Raw genomic sequence first — 20,720 nt, forward strand, 5'->3', positions numbered from 1 at the left:
AGATACGGGGTCTTACTATGTAGCCCTGGCTGGTTGGGAACAACTTTTGTAGACCAGGCCGGCCTTGAACACACAGAGATCTGCCTGCCCCTGCCTCCTCAGTGCTGGGGTTAAAGACGTGTACCTACCACCATGCCCAGCTGTCCTCCCCCAGCCCCTGTGAGTTTGGTTAGGGCTGCTTGTATAAGCATATCTAAGGAGCTATTTTGGAGCGTGAGCCACTTGCCTGTGCCTAAACCACTGAAGAAGAACCACACACATGCGCACTGCCAGTAGTTCCTCAGGAAGGGCCTGGAGCCTTGTGACACCTCTACTGACCATGATGAAAGGTTGAAGGATTCTGGCTTGCTCAGGCCTTGTGCATGTACTCAAGCATCTGTCCTTTGCAGATGGCAGGAAGGATTTCACAGCACTCTCCCCATTCTTCAGCTCTTACATTCTTTCCACCCCACTCTTCCGCAGTGGTTCCCTGGGCCTTAGACAGGGTGATATAGATAGGTTTTGTTTGTGGCTGAGCGCTCAGTACTCACTTGTATTCTCAGCACACTGAGCAGACATATGTGTACGTATCAACCTTCGTCCACAGCAAGAAAGGGCATCTCTACCCCAAGGCAAGTCACACTAGTTTATAGATACAAACACAAATGTTTTGAAGGCATTTGGGCTATATGACCATTTAGCAAACAACATTCAGTCATGTCTTAGTCACTGATTTTATTGCTGTGAAGAGACACCATGACCAAGGAAACTCTTATAAAGGAAAGCATTTGAATAAGGGCTGGCTTACAGGTCAGAAGTGTAGTCCATTATCATCATGGCAGAGAACATGGCAATGGGGAGGCATGATGTTAGAGAAGGAGCTGAGAGCAACATCCTGATCTGTAGCCAGAGACAGACAGACAGAGAGACAGACAGATACTGGTCCTGTTTTGAGTTTTTGAAACCTTAAACCCTCCCCCCAGTGACACACTTCCTCCAACAAGGTCACACCCAATCCTTCTAATCCTTTTAAACAGTTCTACTCCCTAGTGGCCAACATTCAAATATATGGGCCTATGCGAGCCATTCTTATTCAAACGATCATCAGCAGGTTCTAATGAGATCTTCTTATTTAGTTCAGGCTGACCTTGGGGTTGCAGTGATCCTTCTGTCTCAGCCTCCTCTAGGGTGTTGCAACTCAAAGAATGTACCGCCATGCCCACTCCTTTATATCCTTTCCAGGGTCACATTTTTATCTTAATTACCCCTGTAATGTGTTACAGATGTTATACTACAAAACCATAAATAAATTTCATGAAGATAATCCCTGCTTTTCAGATTTCCCGACAAGTCAGTCCTTCCAGTGTGTGAATGGGAAGCGTATTCCCCAGGAGAAAGCCTGCAATGGTATCAATGACTGTGGAGATCAAAGCGATGAGCTGTGTTGCACAGGTAGGGATAAATCCACCTTTCAAATCTGCCACGTTCATCACTATGACAAAAAGTGTCAAGACAGCTCCACTACAAATGTAAGGTTTCGTTTCATGTGTGTGTGTGTGTGTGTGTGTGTGTGTGTGTGTGTGTGTGCTGGGGATAGAACCCAGGACCTTTACATGCCATATTGGCATGTCACCACTGAGCTGTTGCCTCAGACTCTACCTCTCTGATAGATAAATAGTGGAAATGACTTCTACTTGTTATTGCACAGGTTGCCGAGGGAAAGCCTTCATTTGTAAGTCGGGAGTTTGCATTCCAAACCAATATAGGTGCAACGGTGAGGTGGACTGCATCACCGGAGAAGACGAGAGCAACTGTAAAGGTAACCCACCAGTCTGTGGCCGTTATCGAACCTTGCGTATGAAACGTATCTATGTGTCTGTACATATCTTTGGTTTGATTTAAAATTAAATTTATGGGGGGGGGGGCTGGAGAGATGGCTCAGCAGTTAAGAACACTGACTGTTCTTCTGAAGGTCCCGAGTTCAAATCCCAGCAACCACATGGCAGCTCACAGCCATCCGTAATGATTTCTGATGCCCTCTTCTGAGGCATCTAAAGACAGCTACAGTGTAACTACATAAAATAAATAAATAAATAAATAAATAAATAAATAAATCTTTTAAAAAAAATAATAAAATAGGGCTGGTGAGATGGCTCAGTGGGTAAGAGCACCGACTGCACTTCCAAAGGTCATGAGTTCAAATCCCAGCAACCACATGGTGGCTCACAGCTACCCATAATGAGATCTGACGCCCTCTTCTGGTGGTCTGAAGACAGCTACAGTGTACTTATAATAAATAAGGAAAGAAAGAAAGAATAAATCTTTAAAAAATAATAAAATAAAATAAATTTTATGGAACAGTGAGATGGCTCTGAGGGTAAAAGATGCTTGCTGCTAAGCTTAATGACCTGAATTCAGTCTTTGGGACCCACATGATGGAAGAAGTGAACTGCTAAGTTGTCTTTTGAATTCCATGTGCACAACACATGAATATCATAACACAACCTCCCAAGTAAATAAATACATGTGATGTACCTTAAAAGTTAAATATAGGGCTGGAGAGATGGCTCAGCGGTTAAGAGCACTGACTGCTTTTCTGGAGGTCCTGAATTCAAATCCCAGCAACCATATGGTGGCTCACAACCATCTGTAATGAGATCGGATGCCCCCTTCTGATGAGTCTGAAGACAGCTACAGTGTACTTACATATGATAAATAAATAAATCTTTGGGCTTGAGCAAGCAGGGCCGGAACAAGAAGGAAAAAAAGAAAAAAAAAAGTTAAATATAATTAATTTTTATTAGTTAACATACAAAATAAGTTTCACTGTGATATTTTCAAACATAAATATCATGGTATTTTGCCTACACTTATCCCCCCATACCTCACTAGATTCTGGATATATTTTGAAAGTTTGCCACTGGTTAGAAGGACTGGAAGCAAATGGGCAGTGAAGGGTGACTTGCAAGGGTGCTGGCCTGAAAGATGGAGGATGGCAGTGTTGTCTGTGGGGATGAGGAAAGCAGTGGGAGGAACAGGATACCTTCCCTAGTTATGGAACTTACCCAGCGCTATGCCTATAACTGTTTAAAATCAGCTTCAGGGAGGGAGAAGGAAACCCTGATGTATGGACCTGCCATTTCTGTGCTCACCATGGCAGATTCCAGGCTGTTGCCACGCTGTCACGGAGCATGAGCTGGGGAGCCCCAGGTACAGCAAACTCTAGAATGGAGCCAGCATCCATTGAAATACTTAGAACTGTTTCCTATTGGTTTTATACTTATGTTTATCAGCAGTGTTTATCTTTTCAGTAGGATCAATCTGTTTTTGTATTCTAATGTCTTAGGACAAATTTCTCATGTGCAAGGAGTAAATGTTGAACATATGTGAATGGACTGGCACGAATTATGTTTGGACGTTATTTGATGTTCCAGAAGTAGACTTACTAGACTTTTAATTTTCCATTAATATCAGTGTGACAGTCACTGTCACTTGTCAACAGGACACAATGTAGAATCACCTGGGAAAAGAACCTCAATGAGGAATTGTCTAGATAGGGTTCGTTTATGGACATGTCTGTGGAGGGTTATCATGACCACAGTGTTAGGAGAGACCTGCCCACTGGAGGCAGCTGCATTCCTTAGGCAGGCAGTTCTGACCTGTGTAAGAGGAGTCAAAGAGAGCTGAATACAGGCATGTATGCATCGATTCCTCTCTGTTCCTGATTGTAGGGTTGATATGGGCAAGTTCTCATAACTTTGCCTCCCCGGCTATGATGGACTGGAACCTGCAGTTGTGAGCTAAAATTAACCTTTTAGCTCCAACTTGCTTTTTGCAGGGAATTTATCACAGCAACCAGGAATGAAACTGAAACAATCAGTTGTTAAAACATATTCTTTTTTTTTTCCGTATGTGTGTTTTAATTTTGGTTTGCTTTTTTGTTTGCTTTCCAGTTTTTTCCTAAAGAGAGAGGGTTGGGTGGACCTTAGATGAGTTTGGGGAGGGGAACCCATGATCAAAATATATTTTTACTAAAAATATATTTTAAAATCCTTTTAAGGATATGAGATTAAGCCATTTCCTTTAAAGAGCATCTGAACAGCTGGGGTAAAGTGTAGGCTTAGAGTTTTCAAAACCTACTTTAATTAGGATTCTTTTTTAAAAATTTATTTATTTTATTTATATGAGTACACTGCTGCTGTCTTCAGACCTGCCAGAAGAGGGCATCAGATCCCATTACAGATGGTTGTGAGCCACTATATGGTTGCTGGGAATTGAACTCAAGACCTTTGGAGAGTAGCCAGTGTTCTTAACCGCTGAGTCATCTCTCCAGCCCTTTAATCGCCATTCATGAATGCATCAACCTCCCTTCTAGCCCTCTGACCAGAGGTAGCAGAGAAAGAAGGTTAATAGGAAAAGGGGGTTGTGGACCTGTTTAGAAGTAGCTCTTTGGAGCAATTCTAATCTCTGTTGTTAGAGTATTAGCAGTCAAGTCCAGCCTAATAGCAAACACCAAACACAAATCAGTAGCAGTGGCATGACCTAGCAGAAACCGCAGGGCTCCACCGAATTGGCATTAGTCAGCAGAAGCAGCAAGAATCGGCCTGAGTGCCCCAAGAAGTGAAGACCAGCAAAGACCAGCGAAGTATTGCGAGGCTAGCAAAGACCTGTGGAGCTTTGCAAGGCACAGAAATGCAAGAGTGTCTTCTCATTGTCTGTGGGATTGTGTGTATGTTCTTTCTAAACATCATATGCCCTCCTACATGACTGCTTCAGCAAAACATCCTCTCGTGTTTGCTTTGGCAAAACATCCTCTCACAAGTCAGCTCCCAGAAAAACATCACGTGACACAACTGAGTTTCTAAAGAAACCAGAAATTTCTACTTTAGTAAAATAGTTTTATTTTTTATTAAATTTATTTCAGTTCTTAGTAAAAAGAGGAAGAAAGGAAAAGGTTACAAGAAGAAGAATGGTAAGTAAGACAGGTTGCCACTGAAGCCACCTAGTTTCATTGCCACAGAAATATCTGAGCCTTTCCCTGCCTCTTCCTCCTGTTTCCTTTCCTCTTCTATTTTAAATAGTAAAGGTTAAGGGATACAAATTGTTAGTTTCCAGGGACAAAAATCTACAATAGAGTAACTACATACAACACAAAGCTTATTTTCCCACAAATTTCTTGTATATATTTAAATATATAATGAAATATTATTACTTCAGCTGCTCTACTTTAGGATGAGTGCCAAGGCAAGTGAGAGCAGAGATGTGTAATCAACGCATTCACTGACTATTAAGTGGTCACATCAGGCACTAAATTAAGGCACGTTTGTATCACATTTACCTCTTAAAAGTTTTCTGCCATCGTTGGGGTTTCTAGTGCTGTGATAAAGCACCATGACCAAAAACAACTTGGGAAGGCAAAGGTTAAGCCCACCCTGTTCTCGGACCACACTTCATCCCTGAGGAAAGTCAAAGCAGAAACCCACAGGCCTGAACTGGAGCAGAAGCCCTGGAAGAAAGTTACTTCCCAGCTTGCTTTGTGTAGTTTGCTCTCTATGGCTTGCTCAGCTATCTCACCAGCCCCTTGACTTCTTTTTTTAAACACTTTGTTACTATTAATTTTAAGTTGTTACGCTGTTTCTGAAATATTAACGATTTACAAGTATTTTATTTAAATAAAATTAATCTCTTTGTGATAATGTTTTGTTTTAGAAGACAGACAGCATAACATTCATGAAGGTAAGTCCATTTTTTTAATAGAAAACTTCATACTACTACTTCGGGGTATAATACCATGGTGTAGGTTTTATTTTTCCCACCGTTAAAAGCTATTTTTCCCTGTGGTAAAACTCTGCTTTTGTGTTTTGTTTTTTCTTCAGGCGTTGCACGGCCAGATCAAGGTAAGCTTTTATATCTTGAGATATTGCAAAAATATAGGTGATAATTATCTTTCTATATTGTATGTGAACTGAGTATGATCTGAGCAAGCAAGACCCCAGTTTTCTTGTTAGTTTAGCTGGCAGAAGCACTTGTTCAGTGTGATAAACTTTCAGTCATACCAATGGGAAAACTATCCACACAACGTGTGCTTTCCCACACATGCCACCTTTGCTCAATATCGTCTTTGTCTTCTTTATTTCTTTTTCTCAAAACCAAGCTTTTAATGAAATTGACAGCCGATGAAATAAAATATAACATATTTCATATTCTGATATTTATTTTATAAACTGGGTGTCTTAGTTGGGGCTTGCATTGCTGTGAAGAGACACCATGACCAAGGCAACTCTTATAAAGGACTATCTTCAATTGGGACTGGCTTATGAGTTCAGAGGTTCAGTCCGTTATATATCAAGGCAGGAATGTGGCAGCATCCAGGCAGGCATGGGGTTGGAGAAGGAGCTGAAAGTTCTACATCTTGTTACAAAAGCAAACAGAAGAGGACTAGTTCCTCAGGCAGCCCTCCCCCACAGTGACATACTTCCTCTAACAAAGCCACACCTACTCCAACAAGGCCACACCTCCTGACAGTTCCACTCCCTGGGCCAAGCATATTCAAACCACCACACTGGGTTTATCCCAATCCTCCATCTCTTTGGAGCCACTTTATTACAAAATTAGCAAAGAAAGTATTAACTATCATGACATTTTCAGACTGTGTTTTAGTAGGTTGTCTCCGGCCTCATCCCTCCACCTCTATTTCCCTCAGCCACTCTTTGCTTAGTTGTCCAGACCCAAATCCTGAACCCACACAAAGACAAAAGTTTGTGGTTTTCTTTAGAATTTCTTTCCTGGGAATGAGCCATATTGCCCCAAATATAAGTTCCAATTAATACCTGTCTTCCGACTCACCAGTAGTACTCATCTCTTGGAAGCTGTTCACCCCGTATATTCCTCTTCTTTTTCTCCCTCCTTTCTTTCCTTCTTCCCACATCTTCCCTTCTTCAGATGTCAATGATGGGGTAGGGAGTGCACTGCTCAGGTCTGGGTCTGCGACCATCACTGGCTTTTTCTAGGCCTATCCTGCTCATCTCTTACTCCTGTTTCTTAATCCCATTTTCCTGGCAGCCATTACTGTGTGGTTGAGTGTGTGTGCCGCTCTGCTCATGTGTGATCTAGCAATCACATATGTTTCGTTGTGCTGGAGATCTCATGTTTCCTTTATCTTCCTCTTTCAAAGCACTGCATTTGAAGGCTCCGTCTGTGTTGCTCTGTGTTTGTCTACTCTGTTGCTCTTAGCTGCTTCCTAAAATATACGTTAGGCTTTCTCAGTTTGCTTAATCTTTTGAGCAATGGACTATCAGCCATCCAGGACACTGTGATCAAAATCTTTTCCATCCTCCTGACTGTGTTTTTCTTTCATCTGTTCATATCTTCTCACCACTCACACCCTTGGCTTTATGTCAGATTTCTTTCACTGTTGTCTTCCTCTCTTACTGATTTGTAGGAGTTCCCTTTACGGCCTAGATGTTAACCCTTTGTCAGCTTTAGCATTACAATATCATCTCCATTCTGTCACCCATCTGTCTATTAGCTCCATCTATGATGAAATCTGTTGAAAAGAAAGTCTTAATTTTGGGTCAGGAAAATGGACTAGGGAATAAAAGCAGTGGCCATCACTCCTGTCTACTTGAGTCTAATCCCCAGGAACTTAGTGGAAGGAGGACTGAGTCTTTGAAGTTGTCCTCTGACTTCCACTCATGGGTTTATACATACCCCTACACAATACTCACACATGTGTGCAAAGATAAATGTAACAAAATTGAAATCTTTAGTTTTTATGTCACCAAGGACATCAACCATTTTCCCTATGGCCTGAGTTTTCTAAGTGTCATACTCTTCTAATGCCCAGAACACTTCAGCTGCACTGGACCGTCCCTACTTGCCTTTGTTGGGCATTTAATGTTATATTTCAGTCGTCTCTGATCCATACATGTACTCATGTGAGTGCCTCTGAGTGGAGCCTTTCATACCCTGGAACACATCTTAGGCATGTGATACATTATAGACCCCTATATGCCTGTTCCAAAAAGAACTGGAGAAATTTAGGAACAAAATCCAAGACCAGTGTCTCAAATTAAAGTTGCTAGGCTGGCCTGTTCTGTCCCCAGCTGTATCCTCACCCCAAGCAGAGCAGCATGTTGGTAGGGATCTACCTGTGGATCCCCAGGATGTAGGGATTACGATCTGCCACATCCCTGTCTACCACGAGTCCTGGGATGGCAGGGTAGAAAGGTCCATATAGATGTAAGCAAGGCATCAGGGCGCTTTTTTTTCTTTGATTTTTACACCCCAGACCATAATGCTAGCTAGCCATTCCTATAAGAAAATCATGAAGACATCTCTAGTTGCATAGCCCCTGAGGGAGGCACCTTATGATGTGCAGAGTACGGTGGCTTTCCCCCCCCCCTTCCCTTCTTACTCTTGTTCCAGCCCTGGTTGCTCTGTCCACCCTCCCCCACCCCCCTCACTCTGGCCCCCAATTATTCCCGCCCCCCGCTTGCTCTGGTCCCGCTCCAGCCTCCGCTCGGTATGGTGGCTTTTTAATGGGCACCTGGCCTCCTTGGTCAGGGCCAGTGGCTGCTCTCTTCACCATGTAAAGAGCTGGAAGGGAGGAGGGTAGGGGAGAAGCTCTCTTCCTTCCCTGGTCTGAGTGTTTTGTCTGCAGAACTTGAGTCTCAGCGCTCTGTTGTACCAACACCAGCAGGGATTTCTACAGAGTCATCTCCATCTTGACACTTGCCCAGCTATAGGAAGGAAACCAGATGCCATACATCTTAGGGAGTTTGTCTACAGAAAGAAGAGGGCAATACTTAAAATGATCCGAGTTGAGTCATTTTAATGATTGGGTTTTGTCTAGACATATAACAGCAGCCACATGGCTTTTCTATATTGTTTTATCACAGGAGGAGAAACTGAAATGGAAACCGAAGAAACAGAAATGTTGACTCCTGGTATGGACACCGGTGAGTTAACTATTTTTTTTACTGGTAGTTCACTAGTTTCAGACAGCATTTTAATACCAAGTATGTGTATATCATGTATATAATATACACAAATAATATATATGATATATGCATATATTGCATATATAATCAATTCAAGCAAAAAATAACTTTGACATAGGTTTAAGTTTAAAAATAATGTAACAGGGGCTGGAGAGATGGCTCAGCAGTTAAGAGCACTGACTGCTGAGTTCAAATCCCAGCAACTGCATGGTGGGTCACAACCATCTGTAACAAGATCTAATTCCCTCTTATGGTGTGTCTGAAAACAGCTACAGTGTACTTACATATAATAAATAAATAAATCTTTAAAAAAATAATGTAACAGTTTCTTTCTCCTTCCCCATTGCTTTTAAGAAAAGCAAGCTCATATTATTCTAGAGAGTCACTTTTAAAGCCAGGTTAGTTAAAATGACCTATTCTGAAGTGACACATTTCCGTAGTTCCTCATAATGTTTTTCCCAACAGATAAGAGCTTAGTCAGTTTTAGTTTTGTCAACAACAACTAGATTTCAAGCACCTTCTGAAATGGACAGTAATGTACATTAGCCTAGTGAACCTGTCCTTTGTCAGTTATAAATCATGGTAACAGGGGGCCCCGAAGCTCTGAATCCTGGGCAGTTGTACACCAAGAGCCAAACTGAGTTAGATGCGCGTCCATGAGAAGGTAGTAATCTATTACAAGTAGCAAGGCTGGTTTTTGATCTTGACTCCATGGATTTTATTGACTATTTAATTTTATCTCCTTCGATAATAAATCAGTTGATTTGGGGAGGTTAAAATGAAATTCACATGATACTAACTTCTAATTTCTATGGCCTCCAATTAGTAACCAACTTTCTGAATAAATCACTGAGTAGGAGATTTGTATCTCCGATCTACAGAGTCCAGCCGAGAAGGATTTTCACACACACTCCATTTTGTCTACAGAAGAGAACATTTGTTTTCACATTCCATCCATCCTGGTTTCACAGGATTCGGTGAACGATGCTGGCTCCCTTATTGCAAAAGTCTAAACCAAAACATAACACTCTTCCCTCAACAGTTTGCAGGAGAGGTGAGACCAAAGTGAATCTCTCTGCATTCATTCACAGCTTCTTTGCCTTGGGCCCTGACCTCTTGTTGATACGCACACAATATTCATCAGTAATAGGAAGTATCCTTTCTCATTCGAACAAATGAATTTCTTGACCTTTTCTTGACAAGGCAAATTCAGAGAGAGAATAAAGAAAGCATTCTATATTTCCATCCTCTTTCTCTCTTGTGCATCCCCTTGCAGATTCATGATTTGAGCCTTGCTCTACTGTGGTTCCTTATTGACAAATACACCACACACACACACACACACACACACACACACACACACACACACATGATCATCTATAGGCCTGCTGATCCAATCATCCCTGGTCCCTGGCACAAGACCTCTCACAATTAAAATATATGTTGACACATTATTAATTTTACTAATAATTATTCTGATGAGTTCAAGATGTTATACATACCCCACCCTGAGTACTCATTGTAGTAATGCCTAGACATGTGGCATCTAATAGAGTTTGGTAAATGTTTAATCCCTCAGCCAGCTTTCACTTTTAGTCAGAACTCCCAATAAGTAAACAGTACTGTTTAATCTCTAAAACTACTTACTGAAGAATGTGGCCTGCTTTGGCACATACTACATAATATGTATGCATGTATTATATGTATAATCTATTTACAAGTAGGAGGACCTGAGTTCAGATCCCAGCATCTATGTAAAAAGCCTAGAGGTGGTACACGTCTATAATGCTGTTGCTGGGGTAAAGAGGGCGGGGACAGATCACTGGAGCTCATGGCCAGTCAACTTAGCCAGTTAGTGAGTCCCATGTTTAGTGAGAAACTATCTCAAAAAATGAGGTGGAAAGGGACTGAGGAAGGCATCTGATGGTTGACATCTGGTCTCAAATAGACATGTATATATATATATATATATATGTATGTATATACCTGTATAAACATATCACATACACACACATACATGCACACCCTAAGATAGATAGATAGATAGATAGATAGATAGATAGGTAGATAGATAGATAGATAGATAGGCAGACAGACAGACGGACAGATGGACAGATGGACAGATGAATGGACATATGGATGTATTATAGATAGACAGACAGACAGACGGACAGGTAAATAGATGGACATATTACAGATAGAACCAAGAAGTGGCTATCCACAAGCTAATGGTTTCAAGAAAATAATGATACAATCTCTTCCTTTCTTGAAGAAAGAAAACGGATAAAGTCCTTATTACCTAAACTCTCCTGTGGAGTCAAAAGAAACACCCACACTCGCAGGAAAAGAGTAGTTGGAGGACAGCCAGCGGAGGTGGTAAGCCTGCATGAAAATCACATGACCTCCAAGGGTCAGTCTGCATCAGAGAAGAGTGAGGGGGTGGTGTGCTCTCAGGAGACCAGGCCTTTATGTGGAAATGTCCTAGGGTGACACCATCCAGTAGTAGAGCATTAATCACTCAAATGTCTCTTCCAGGGAGACTACCCATGGCAGGTGGCAATTAAGGATGGCCAAAGGATCACCTGTGGGGGCATTTATATTGGTGGCTGTTGGATTCTGACTGCTGCACACTGTGTCAGGTGAGAATGACTTCAGTATGATTTATTTCTTGAAACATGCGAAACAAATGAAAAATAAATAACAGAGAAGGTGCGGTAGACAAAAGGTTGAATGAGAAACTGAGTCCTACGATGTTCTTTGTTAAATAGCTTCCAGTATTCATGGCCTGGACCAGGTCCTTCAGAACCTACCAGGGGCACCACAGACAGACCAGGTTGGCTTATTTGCATTGTGCCAGGACAAATCTGTCTGGAAGAGTTTATAACTGAGCATTTCTGAAGGAGTAATATTAACCTGACATTCCCACTGGTCTTTCCGTTTAATGTGCATGCTAGGCAATAAAATGCCCAGTGCTCAACGCTAATTATCTGATATCCTGACCCATCGTTGGCTGGCTTACTCTTTGAGTCTGGATAAATTATTGCCATGTGCCTAACTCAAAGCTGCTTTGAATGCAAGGCATTGGTATTGGGAAGATCCCTGAAGTGCAGCAGGCTGTTTCTGATAGACTTTGAATCACTAAAGAGCCGGCAGCAGAGGGGTCAAGGGAAACCCGTCTGCTGAAGACTAATCATACCATGTACCCCTTTGACAGTGTCTTAGTTAGGGTTTTACTGCTGTGAACAGACACCATGACCAAGTCTACTCTTATAAAGGACAACATTTAATTGAGGATGGCTTACAGGTTCAGAGATTCAGTCCATTATCATCACTTCAGTAGCATGGCAGTGTCCAGGCAAAGGTGGAGCTGGAAGAGCTGAAAATTCTACATCTTGATCCAAAAGTAGACAGGATTAGACTGGCTTCCAGGCAGCTAGGAGGAAGCTCTCTCAAACCCTACCCTCACAGTGACACACTTCCTCCAACAAAGCCGCACCCACTCCAACAAGGCCACACCTCCTAATAGTGCCAATCCCTGAGCCAAGCATATTCAAACCACCACAGACAGGGTTTTGAAATTCTCAGGTCAAAGAACCAGGGTAGACATGGTGTGGACTCAGCTTTGGCATGTGACAAATGAGAAGTGCAAGTCACACATATGTTCAACAGGGAGCGCTGTAAGTGGCTGTATTACTTTGCTGGTAAATACCACACACTGAGTGACTTTAAAAGCACGGATTTATTTTCTCACTGTTCTGCAGGCTGGAAGGTTGTTTTTCGTGGCCACAGGCGCAGCTTGTGTTTTCGTGGCATCTCTTGGCTTCCATGTGCTCTTTTCTCATGGTGCCCTTCCACTGTGGCCTTTCCTGTGTACACATGTAGCTCTGAGATTTTGCTTTATCCCCATGAAGAACCATGCCTTACTGGATTGAAACCTAACCCTTACAACCCCATTTAACTTTAATTGCATGATTAAAAGGACCATCTCCAAATGCAGTCACACTGGGATTCAGGACACTCAGAATGCATCCAATAAATTCAGCCCATAATAGTGACAGGATTGCAATCCTCCAAAATTCAATAAATTCAGCCCATAATAGTGACAGGATTGCAATCCTCCAAAGGTTTTGATTGGTTGACAAATCAAAGTCAACTTGCAAAGGGATTCTGGCCTCAGTTTGAACCTCAGAGTGAATGCAGTGCTGTTTAGTGAGCACTTCTTATGGCCTGGCTCTTAGGTCAGGCACTTTCGCCTGTTGCCTTGTTTAGCATGCTCAGCAGTCCTAAAGGATGACTAGGATTCCTCCCACTGTGCAGATAAGCATACTGAACTGAGAAGTGAAGTAAGTGACTTACCTGAAGCTATATGACCAGTCAGGCGGTGCAGCCAGTACACCATCCGTGTTTGATAACCATTAAGATGGATGTCTTCTTAGGAAATTTTAGGTGGCCTAACTTTCTGAGAGGTGGCATTTCCATCGAATGATAAAGTGTGTCTTGAGTGACACCCAGGAAAATCCTTGTGAAGTGGAACAGCAAGCCCAGATCCCTCTTCTACCTTCCTTAAAGATGCTCCTCTTTTGGTTTCCATGGCATCACATCCCCTTGGTTTCTTTCTCTGCCTTCACCTCCTCTGCTGTCCTACAAGTTTTCATCTGTGCTTGCATCATAGAGCCTCTGGACAGTTGGAGTTCTTCAATGTTCAGCCTCTCCTCCTCTGACCCATTCTTCCTAAAGTTATCTGAAGTGGAAAATCCCACTCTAAAGTGACTGAATGATCCACAATAGAGCCTTTTCTCCAACTACTGATCTACATACAGTCAACATCCACCCATAGTTCCTGGCTACATCAAAATTACATTGACATCTGGAGAGATGGTTCAGTTGATTCATTGCTTGCAATACAACCATTAAGACCTGAGTATGAGCTGAAGAACCCACATTACAAAGCAATTTTAAGCCAAGTGTGGTGGCATGTACTTATAATACAGCACTGGGGAGGGAGCTCCTTGGGGCTTGCCGGCCAGCCAGCATGGCCTTCTTGGCGAGTTCTAGATCAATGAGAGACCCTGTCAGAGGAACAAGGTGGGCAATGCCTAAGGAACAATATCCAAGATTTATCTCTGGCCTTTACATGCACACACATATCTGCAAACATATTTACCCCATACACAGACATGAACACAAATGAACATGAGCACAGATACACACACACACACACACACACACACACAGAGAGACAGAGAGACAGAGAGATTGAGTTCTAAATGTCCAAGGCCTACCTTATATGCCAGTTCTCTTAAATATGGTCCTGTTCCAGTGCTTCTTATCTTAACAAACACCCTTTATGTGGTCTACACAGGTAGAAATCCAAGAATCATCTTTACTTCCCTCTCTGAGCCTCCCTACAGCAAGGCTTTCTTAATATTTAATTTTTCACGATTTGCCTTCCAAACCTCATCTCCTTCCCTATCACCCGGTCCTTATCATCAGCATTGTATGGCTTGCCTCCAGTTGCCTTACCTACAGGTACCCTGTCTTCCTACGGTCCAACCTGTCTGTTCTCAACTGCGAAACACAAACAATTCAAGAGCTTTGCAGTCCTCCTCAGATGGGCATCAAAACAAAACTGTCAACACATATAAATCATATAAGGCCTTATATGACTTGGCTTTCTTTTCTGTCACCAGTCTCACACTACTTCCTGCCTGTTGAAGCACCCACTCTGGGCTCCTTCAGATGCTCAAAAGCAATCCCTCCCCTTGCAGAGGACCTTTATAGATCCTTTCTCCCCTGCCTGGTATGATTGTTCTTGACTTTTCCTGTGGAGTCATCCCTGAATGCTTTTAATCAAAGCCCTTCTTAATCTTAAAAGCCTGTCCTGTCCACTCCTCTCCTCCCAGGATATTTCTCTTCGGCGTTGTGGTCACCCATCCAGTGATGCATGGTTTCAAAATGTTTTCCAGTTTTGCTAAAGTCTGTTCCCCAGTGCCCAGTACAACACCTGTGTGTGTAGTTGGCAACCACTATATCTGTGCCCAGTAAGCCATATAAGCAGAGTTAACCTTCAAGGAATATTTATGATCCCGAACCTATAATATAACCCAAATCAACATGGGTGGCAGCATTCCTGGAACACTTAGGTATAAGTAAAAGCATCCAAACCCCACATTATCCCCTAGGACATTGCTGTTGAACTGTACTGTGATGGTCTGAGCCATTAGGAATGAAAGATAAATTTATTCAGTTAGTGCTATTTGATGAGGAAACAAGATTATAGATGATTTTTAATAATATACAGAGGATAATTTAAGAAGATATTTTAATTTAAGGTGTTTTTGCTCAGGGACAGTCTACTCTGACATATTTCATTATTTGGAAAGGTTACACAGTGAGATCATAGGAAGAGCTGAGGATTCAGTGTTCTCTCCATTGACCACTCAGTCACCCTAGTCTACATAAATGTCATTCTCCAGTTTTATACCTGTCTTAGTGTTTTACTGCTGTGAACAGACACCATGGCCAAGGCAACTCTTATAAGGACAACATTTAACTGGGGATGGCTTACAGGTTCAGAGGTTCAGTCCATTATCATCAAGGCAGGAGCATGGCAGCATCCGGGCAGGCATGGTGCAGGAGGAGCTGAGAGTTCTACATCTTCATCTCAAGGCTGCTAGTGGAAGACTGGCTTCCAGCAGCTAGGATGAGGGTTCTAAAGCCCACACCCACAGTGACACACTTACTGGGCTGAGCATATACACCATCACAATATCACTAAGGGTTAAAAAAAAAACTGAGATTTATCCTTTAAAGGAAAGACTACAAAGATGAAGTATCAAGATCTGTCTCTTTTTCTTGATATAGTTCATTTCCCATTCCTTTCTCTTACAGACGCAGTAAACTTCACCATTACCAAATATGGACAGCTTTATTAGACTGGTTGAAACCTAACTCTGAGTTGGCAATTCAAGCAGTGAACAGAATTATTATTCACGAAAACTATAATGGAGCTACCTACCAAAATGACATAGCTTTGATTGAAATGAAAAAGCGCCCGGGCAAGAAAGAATGTGAACTCTCCAGGTCCGTCCCTGCCTGTGTCCCATGGTCTCCATACCTATTCCAACCGAATGACACATGCATCATCTCTGGATGGGGTCGAGAAAAAGGTATATGCTGTACCTCCAGGGTTGAAAATTGGATTTAAAATGCATGGGAACCCGTCTAATACTCACAGAAATACCGTGTACAGAAAAGTGAGCATCCATCCAGTAAGGGTTGCCTACCTGGGCTCATGACCTGAGCTGCTGCTCAGAACCCCATTATCAGAAGGACCACATGAAATTGGAGATGCAGCTTAATGACTGGGTGCTCATCTAGCTTGTACAAATTCCTGGGTTTTATCCTCAGGATTGAAAAACAGAAACCAAATGTGTTTTTGTGGTGGTGCATACCTATAATCCCAGAAGCAGGAGGACTGGGAGTTCAAGACCATCATTGACGCTAACAAGATTTGCTTCATTTTTTTGACCTAGAGAAGTGCTAATTAAATAGTTTTATTTCAAATGACTTCCTGAGAGAGCACGTGTAGAAAGGGGATCAGTTGCACATACTCAGCACAGGGTTGAGACAGGCAGGGAGAGTCATTTGGCATAAGACAGTTGTAAGGGATGCAGTTAAATTACTGTGATTTTATACAATCCCTTACATTTTTATTAAGCAACTACTTTGTGCAAGAAGATTCAGGATGTTCATGAGGAATGAGGCAGGTCTAGCCCCTGGGCTCTTGGAACTTTGCATAGTGAGGAAGCAGACGCTGAATAGAAAACTGCATCACTTGGCATCAAATTGCTGTGAGCTGAGGAGAGGAGAGGAGACCTGGGACAAAGTCCTGCTCCTTAGCCCATCCACCTATCTCTGATGCTTATGCTTCTCTCATTACCTTGGGCCATCAGTCAGTAGCCCCCGACCCTTCTCTTTCTACAGACCAAAGGTGTTCAAGTCCCTTTGACTTAAATGTGAAGGAATTTCTATCTCCCTGTCCATCACTTCAGGTCACTTAAAGAGGTACCTTTTTTCCTCAAGTGCAAAAGCATGCACATGCTGACAACAGCATCGTATTTTCTAACTGATTCAGGCTGTTTCCTGATGGTAATTTCAAGGAAATTCGTGTTTGTAAAAAAAGCTATCAGAGATGCATGTGAGAAGGCTCCATCACTGCCTCCTGTGCCATTCCCCAATGGAACCCATCAACAGTCGGAGCCGGTTACACCCCAGTCACCACAAGACTCAGCTCTTTACTAAATGACTGTGACTCAGGCCTCACCTTCCACAGCCTTCCTTCACTGTTCATTTAAACTTAGAAAAGTAATTCTAGAAACTAGGGATATGAAGAGACTATGATTTAAATGTGCCAAGGAAGTGTCCTCAGTAATTAGTATATGTAATAATTCATAAAGCACATTCATTTATCTTCTTAATGGTTTACTAAGCTAAGACAGTCTTTATTTAGATTTCTCCTTTGCAGCTTTGAAATGTCTCTTTTCTCATTTTATATAGATAACCAAAGAGTCTACTCACTCAGGTGGGGCGAAGTTAACCTGATAGGCAACTGCTCTCAGTTTTACCCAGGTCGCTACTATGAAAAGGAGATGCAGTGTGCCGGTAAGTGCCCATTGGGTAACCTGGGGCACCCATTCTATTAGTCTGCTTTGATTCTTCCCGATTGTATCCGAATCTCCTTACACTGTGGTGTAAAACACAAAAGTGAAGCAGGAAAACTATGCTGACTTAGGGAAACAAACGGAAGGTTTACAAATTATTTCCTATACTTCAATCTGCAATCCCAAGAGGGACCTGTGACAGCCCTGTCAGGAAAGTTTAAAAAAAGTGCAAGTCTTTCTGTGCATCGGTGTGTGGGGAGGGGGGCAGGAAAGAGGTGCAAGGGTCTGGACAGATGGAAGGAAATGTGCTTTTCTCTCTCTCAGGTACCAGTGATGGGTCCATTGATGCCTGCAAAGGAGACTCCGGAGGCCCCTTGGTCTGCAATGATATCAACAATGTCACTTACATTTGGGGCATTGTGAGCTGGGGAGAAAATTGTGGGAAGCCAGAGTTTCCAGGTGTTTACACCAGAGTGGCCAATTACTTTGATTGGATTAGCTATCACGTTGGAAGGTCCCTTGTTTCGCAACACAATGTCTGAAGCTATGACCTCCTTCTTTCTAGACTTATTCTTTCAGGAGTTACATTTTCATTGAAAGGAAACAGTGTAGTGAGTTCTCCTTAGAGCTGCCAAGAAGCAAGTCTTACTGGCTAGTCCTAAAGTTTCTTCAAGGTTTTTGCCATTTTAGAATTCTGCCATGTAATCCCCAATAAATATTCTGGCTAAGCATACAAGGTGGTTTGTGTTTGTTTGTTTTTCTGCTACTCCCTCAGCCCACATGTTCTATTTACAGATAGTTTATATTAACTATTCAGGAAGGAATGACATTTTGATGGTAGTTTAATGACATTAGAATTGCACAAGGCTGTGTTCAAGTCACAAATCTGCCGCCAACTACATTAGACATTGGGTCATTTATTATCCTCTTTGTGTATTATTTTCCATCTGTATTTTGTGGTTTTCCCTTTGGAGACCATGAGCAAGCATCTATTGATCTCAAGTGGGGCACCAACTGCAGACCAAAGAAATCATCGCACCCAAGTCTAGCTTGATAAAGCAATGAGCACCCTGGGGCTCCTTACAGGAACATGGAGGAGGAGTTATTACTTAAGGCAGCTGGATCACTGGTAAGCCTACCTAAGTATAGATGACAACTCAGAGGAGTTGCATCGATGGGGCTCACTATGCAATTGGTAGGCAATTCCGCAGAAGACAGCCTTCTCTCCCAGCCACAGCTTACTGCTAACACTACCCCAGAAGGACCTGTTGTCTAGGCTCCACCCCACAGTTACTTGGCAACAGCCAGGTATGCCTGACTCGCTATATAACAGGGCCTGCTAGCCCCCTCCTCTTCCTCTTGCCTTCTTGTTCTCCCTCTGTCCTCGTGCCCCCCTTCTTTCCCCATTCCCCCTCCCTCCTCTCTCTCCACATGCTCATGGCCAGCCTCTACTCCTCTGTTCTCACTCTCTCTGCCTTTTTCTGTCTCTATTACCCTCTTAACTCCCCTCCCATGCCCTGAATAAACTACTATACTACACCATACAATACTATACTATACTATACTATACTATACTATACTATACTATACTATACTATACCAGTCATGTGGCTGGTCCCTCAGGGGAAAGGGATGCCTCAACATGAGCCCACAGAGGCACCCTCTTCCCCCACACCTGACTACATAGCCACCAAACATATTCTTTCTCTCCTTATCTTTTTATAAAACACAACACCTATTGACTCTTGTACCTTTCTGAGCTTCCTGAATCTAGTGAGTCTCTTTAGTTTCCTGGCCTTTATGAACCTCTCTCCCTCCGTTTTTTAGTTCCTTTTCGCTCTGGCCCTGCTCACTCCTCCAGGGTGATCTCTCTCCCTCCTTAAGAAGGAAGAATAGCTATAGGACATTCCCACAACAAGAGAAGGTGTGAAAATGAATGCCAGGGTTTAAGTAAAAAGCCTGGCATAGCATCATTTATGGGGCAATGACACCTCCCAGCTCTTGACCCATTTCTCTGCTTCTTTAAGAACTAACACATTTTCCTCCTGTCACAGGCTCCCCTTGACCCGTCCTGGAACCCTCTCCACAGCCCTCCATGATGTCTTGGTTTCCTTGTTCTTAGCCTCCTTGCCAGCTACACCCTTCTGGTTGCTTCTTCCAGATTGTTCTTTCTCTGGTGTTCTGTATCTTGACTGAGTTTTTAGTTCAACTCACAGTCCAAGGACTCATGAGTTCACACCTCCAGTAAAAAGATAAAGAGATGGGGGTGATGGGATATGTTCTATGGAGGTGTCACGTATGGGAATAGGGGGTGCCTCGGCTGGCCAATGCTGAGGCATCCCTTCCCCCTGAGGGACCAGCCACACCAGGGCATGGGGAGAGGAATTAAGAGAGTAGTAGAAACAGAGAAAGGCAGAGAGACAGAGAGGGAGAGGGAGAGGAGAGAAAGTGATGAGAAGTGGCCAGCCATGAGCACTTGGAGAGAGAAGGGGAAGAGGGGGGGAGGACAGAGCAAGAGCAAGAGAGGAACAATAGAGTGAGAGGGGGGACAAACAGCACCTTTTACAGTGGGCCAGGCCTACCAGGCTGTAGCCAGGCAACTGGGAGGAGGAGCTTAGACAGAACGCTAACACCTACAACAGCACACTAACTAAATGTGCCACTTAGTACTTGCCCTATTAGGAGTAATGAGGCAAACCCTGTATTTCCTAATACAGGGTTTAGGAAACCTGCTAAAACCGTGCCCCGATTCTGCCTCTGCATGAGGCATCACCATTTTGTCAGGGATACAGCACGTGCCCCCACCTCCACCACAAGAGCCTGCTTTAATCTCAGAACAGCATTGATCATTCTCGTGGTATTGTTTTTATTGCTTTCCTACCTCTTCTCCAACTGTCTCCCCAAAGACAATGTGAGACAGATGAGAGTCTAATCTGTCCTCCTCTTGGCCGTACCTCTTGCTCTTAATTCAGAGATGTCCAGTGAATCAGCACTAACTTTAGGATTTGTTTTATTTTATTTTTTTTTTATTTTAGATATTTTCTTTATTTACATGCGAATTTCTCCTTTCCCAGTT

The 20,720-nt window shown here is 42.8% G+C and overlaps 1 protein-coding gene across 1 annotated transcript in view; it reads left to right on the top strand.

The window, feature by feature from the left end:
- Cfi (complement factor I) overlaps nt 1-18,198 on the top strand; it is a 34,601-nt gene extending 16,403 nt beyond the window's left edge. The window contains exons 5-14 of the mRNA XM_031376171.1: nt 1,318-1,431; nt 1,688-1,798; nt 5,689-5,715; nt 5,856-5,876; nt 8,880-8,939; nt 11,254-11,357; nt 11,517-11,620; nt 15,873-16,150; nt 17,541-17,645; nt 17,969-18,198. Coding sequence (XP_031232031.1) covers nt 1,318-1,431; nt 1,688-1,798; nt 5,689-5,715; nt 5,856-5,876; nt 8,880-8,939; nt 11,254-11,357; nt 11,517-11,620; nt 15,873-16,150; nt 17,541-17,645; nt 17,969-18,186 — 1,142 coding nt within the window. The 3' untranslated portion in view covers nt 18,187-18,198. The remainder of the gene's footprint in view (nt 1-1,317; nt 1,432-1,687; nt 1,799-5,688; nt 5,716-5,855; nt 5,877-8,879; nt 8,940-11,253; nt 11,358-11,516; nt 11,621-15,872; nt 16,151-17,540; nt 17,646-17,968) is intronic.
- The last annotated feature ends 2,522 nt before the right edge of the window (nt 18,199-20,720 follow it).

Source organism: Mastomys coucha, unplaced genomic scaffold (assembly GCF_008632895.1).
Source record: "Mastomys coucha isolate ucsf_1 unplaced genomic scaffold, UCSF_Mcou_1 pScaffold16, whole genome shotgun sequence".
Classification (NCBI taxonomy): Eukaryota; Metazoa; Chordata; class Mammalia; order Rodentia; family Muridae; genus Mastomys; species Mastomys coucha.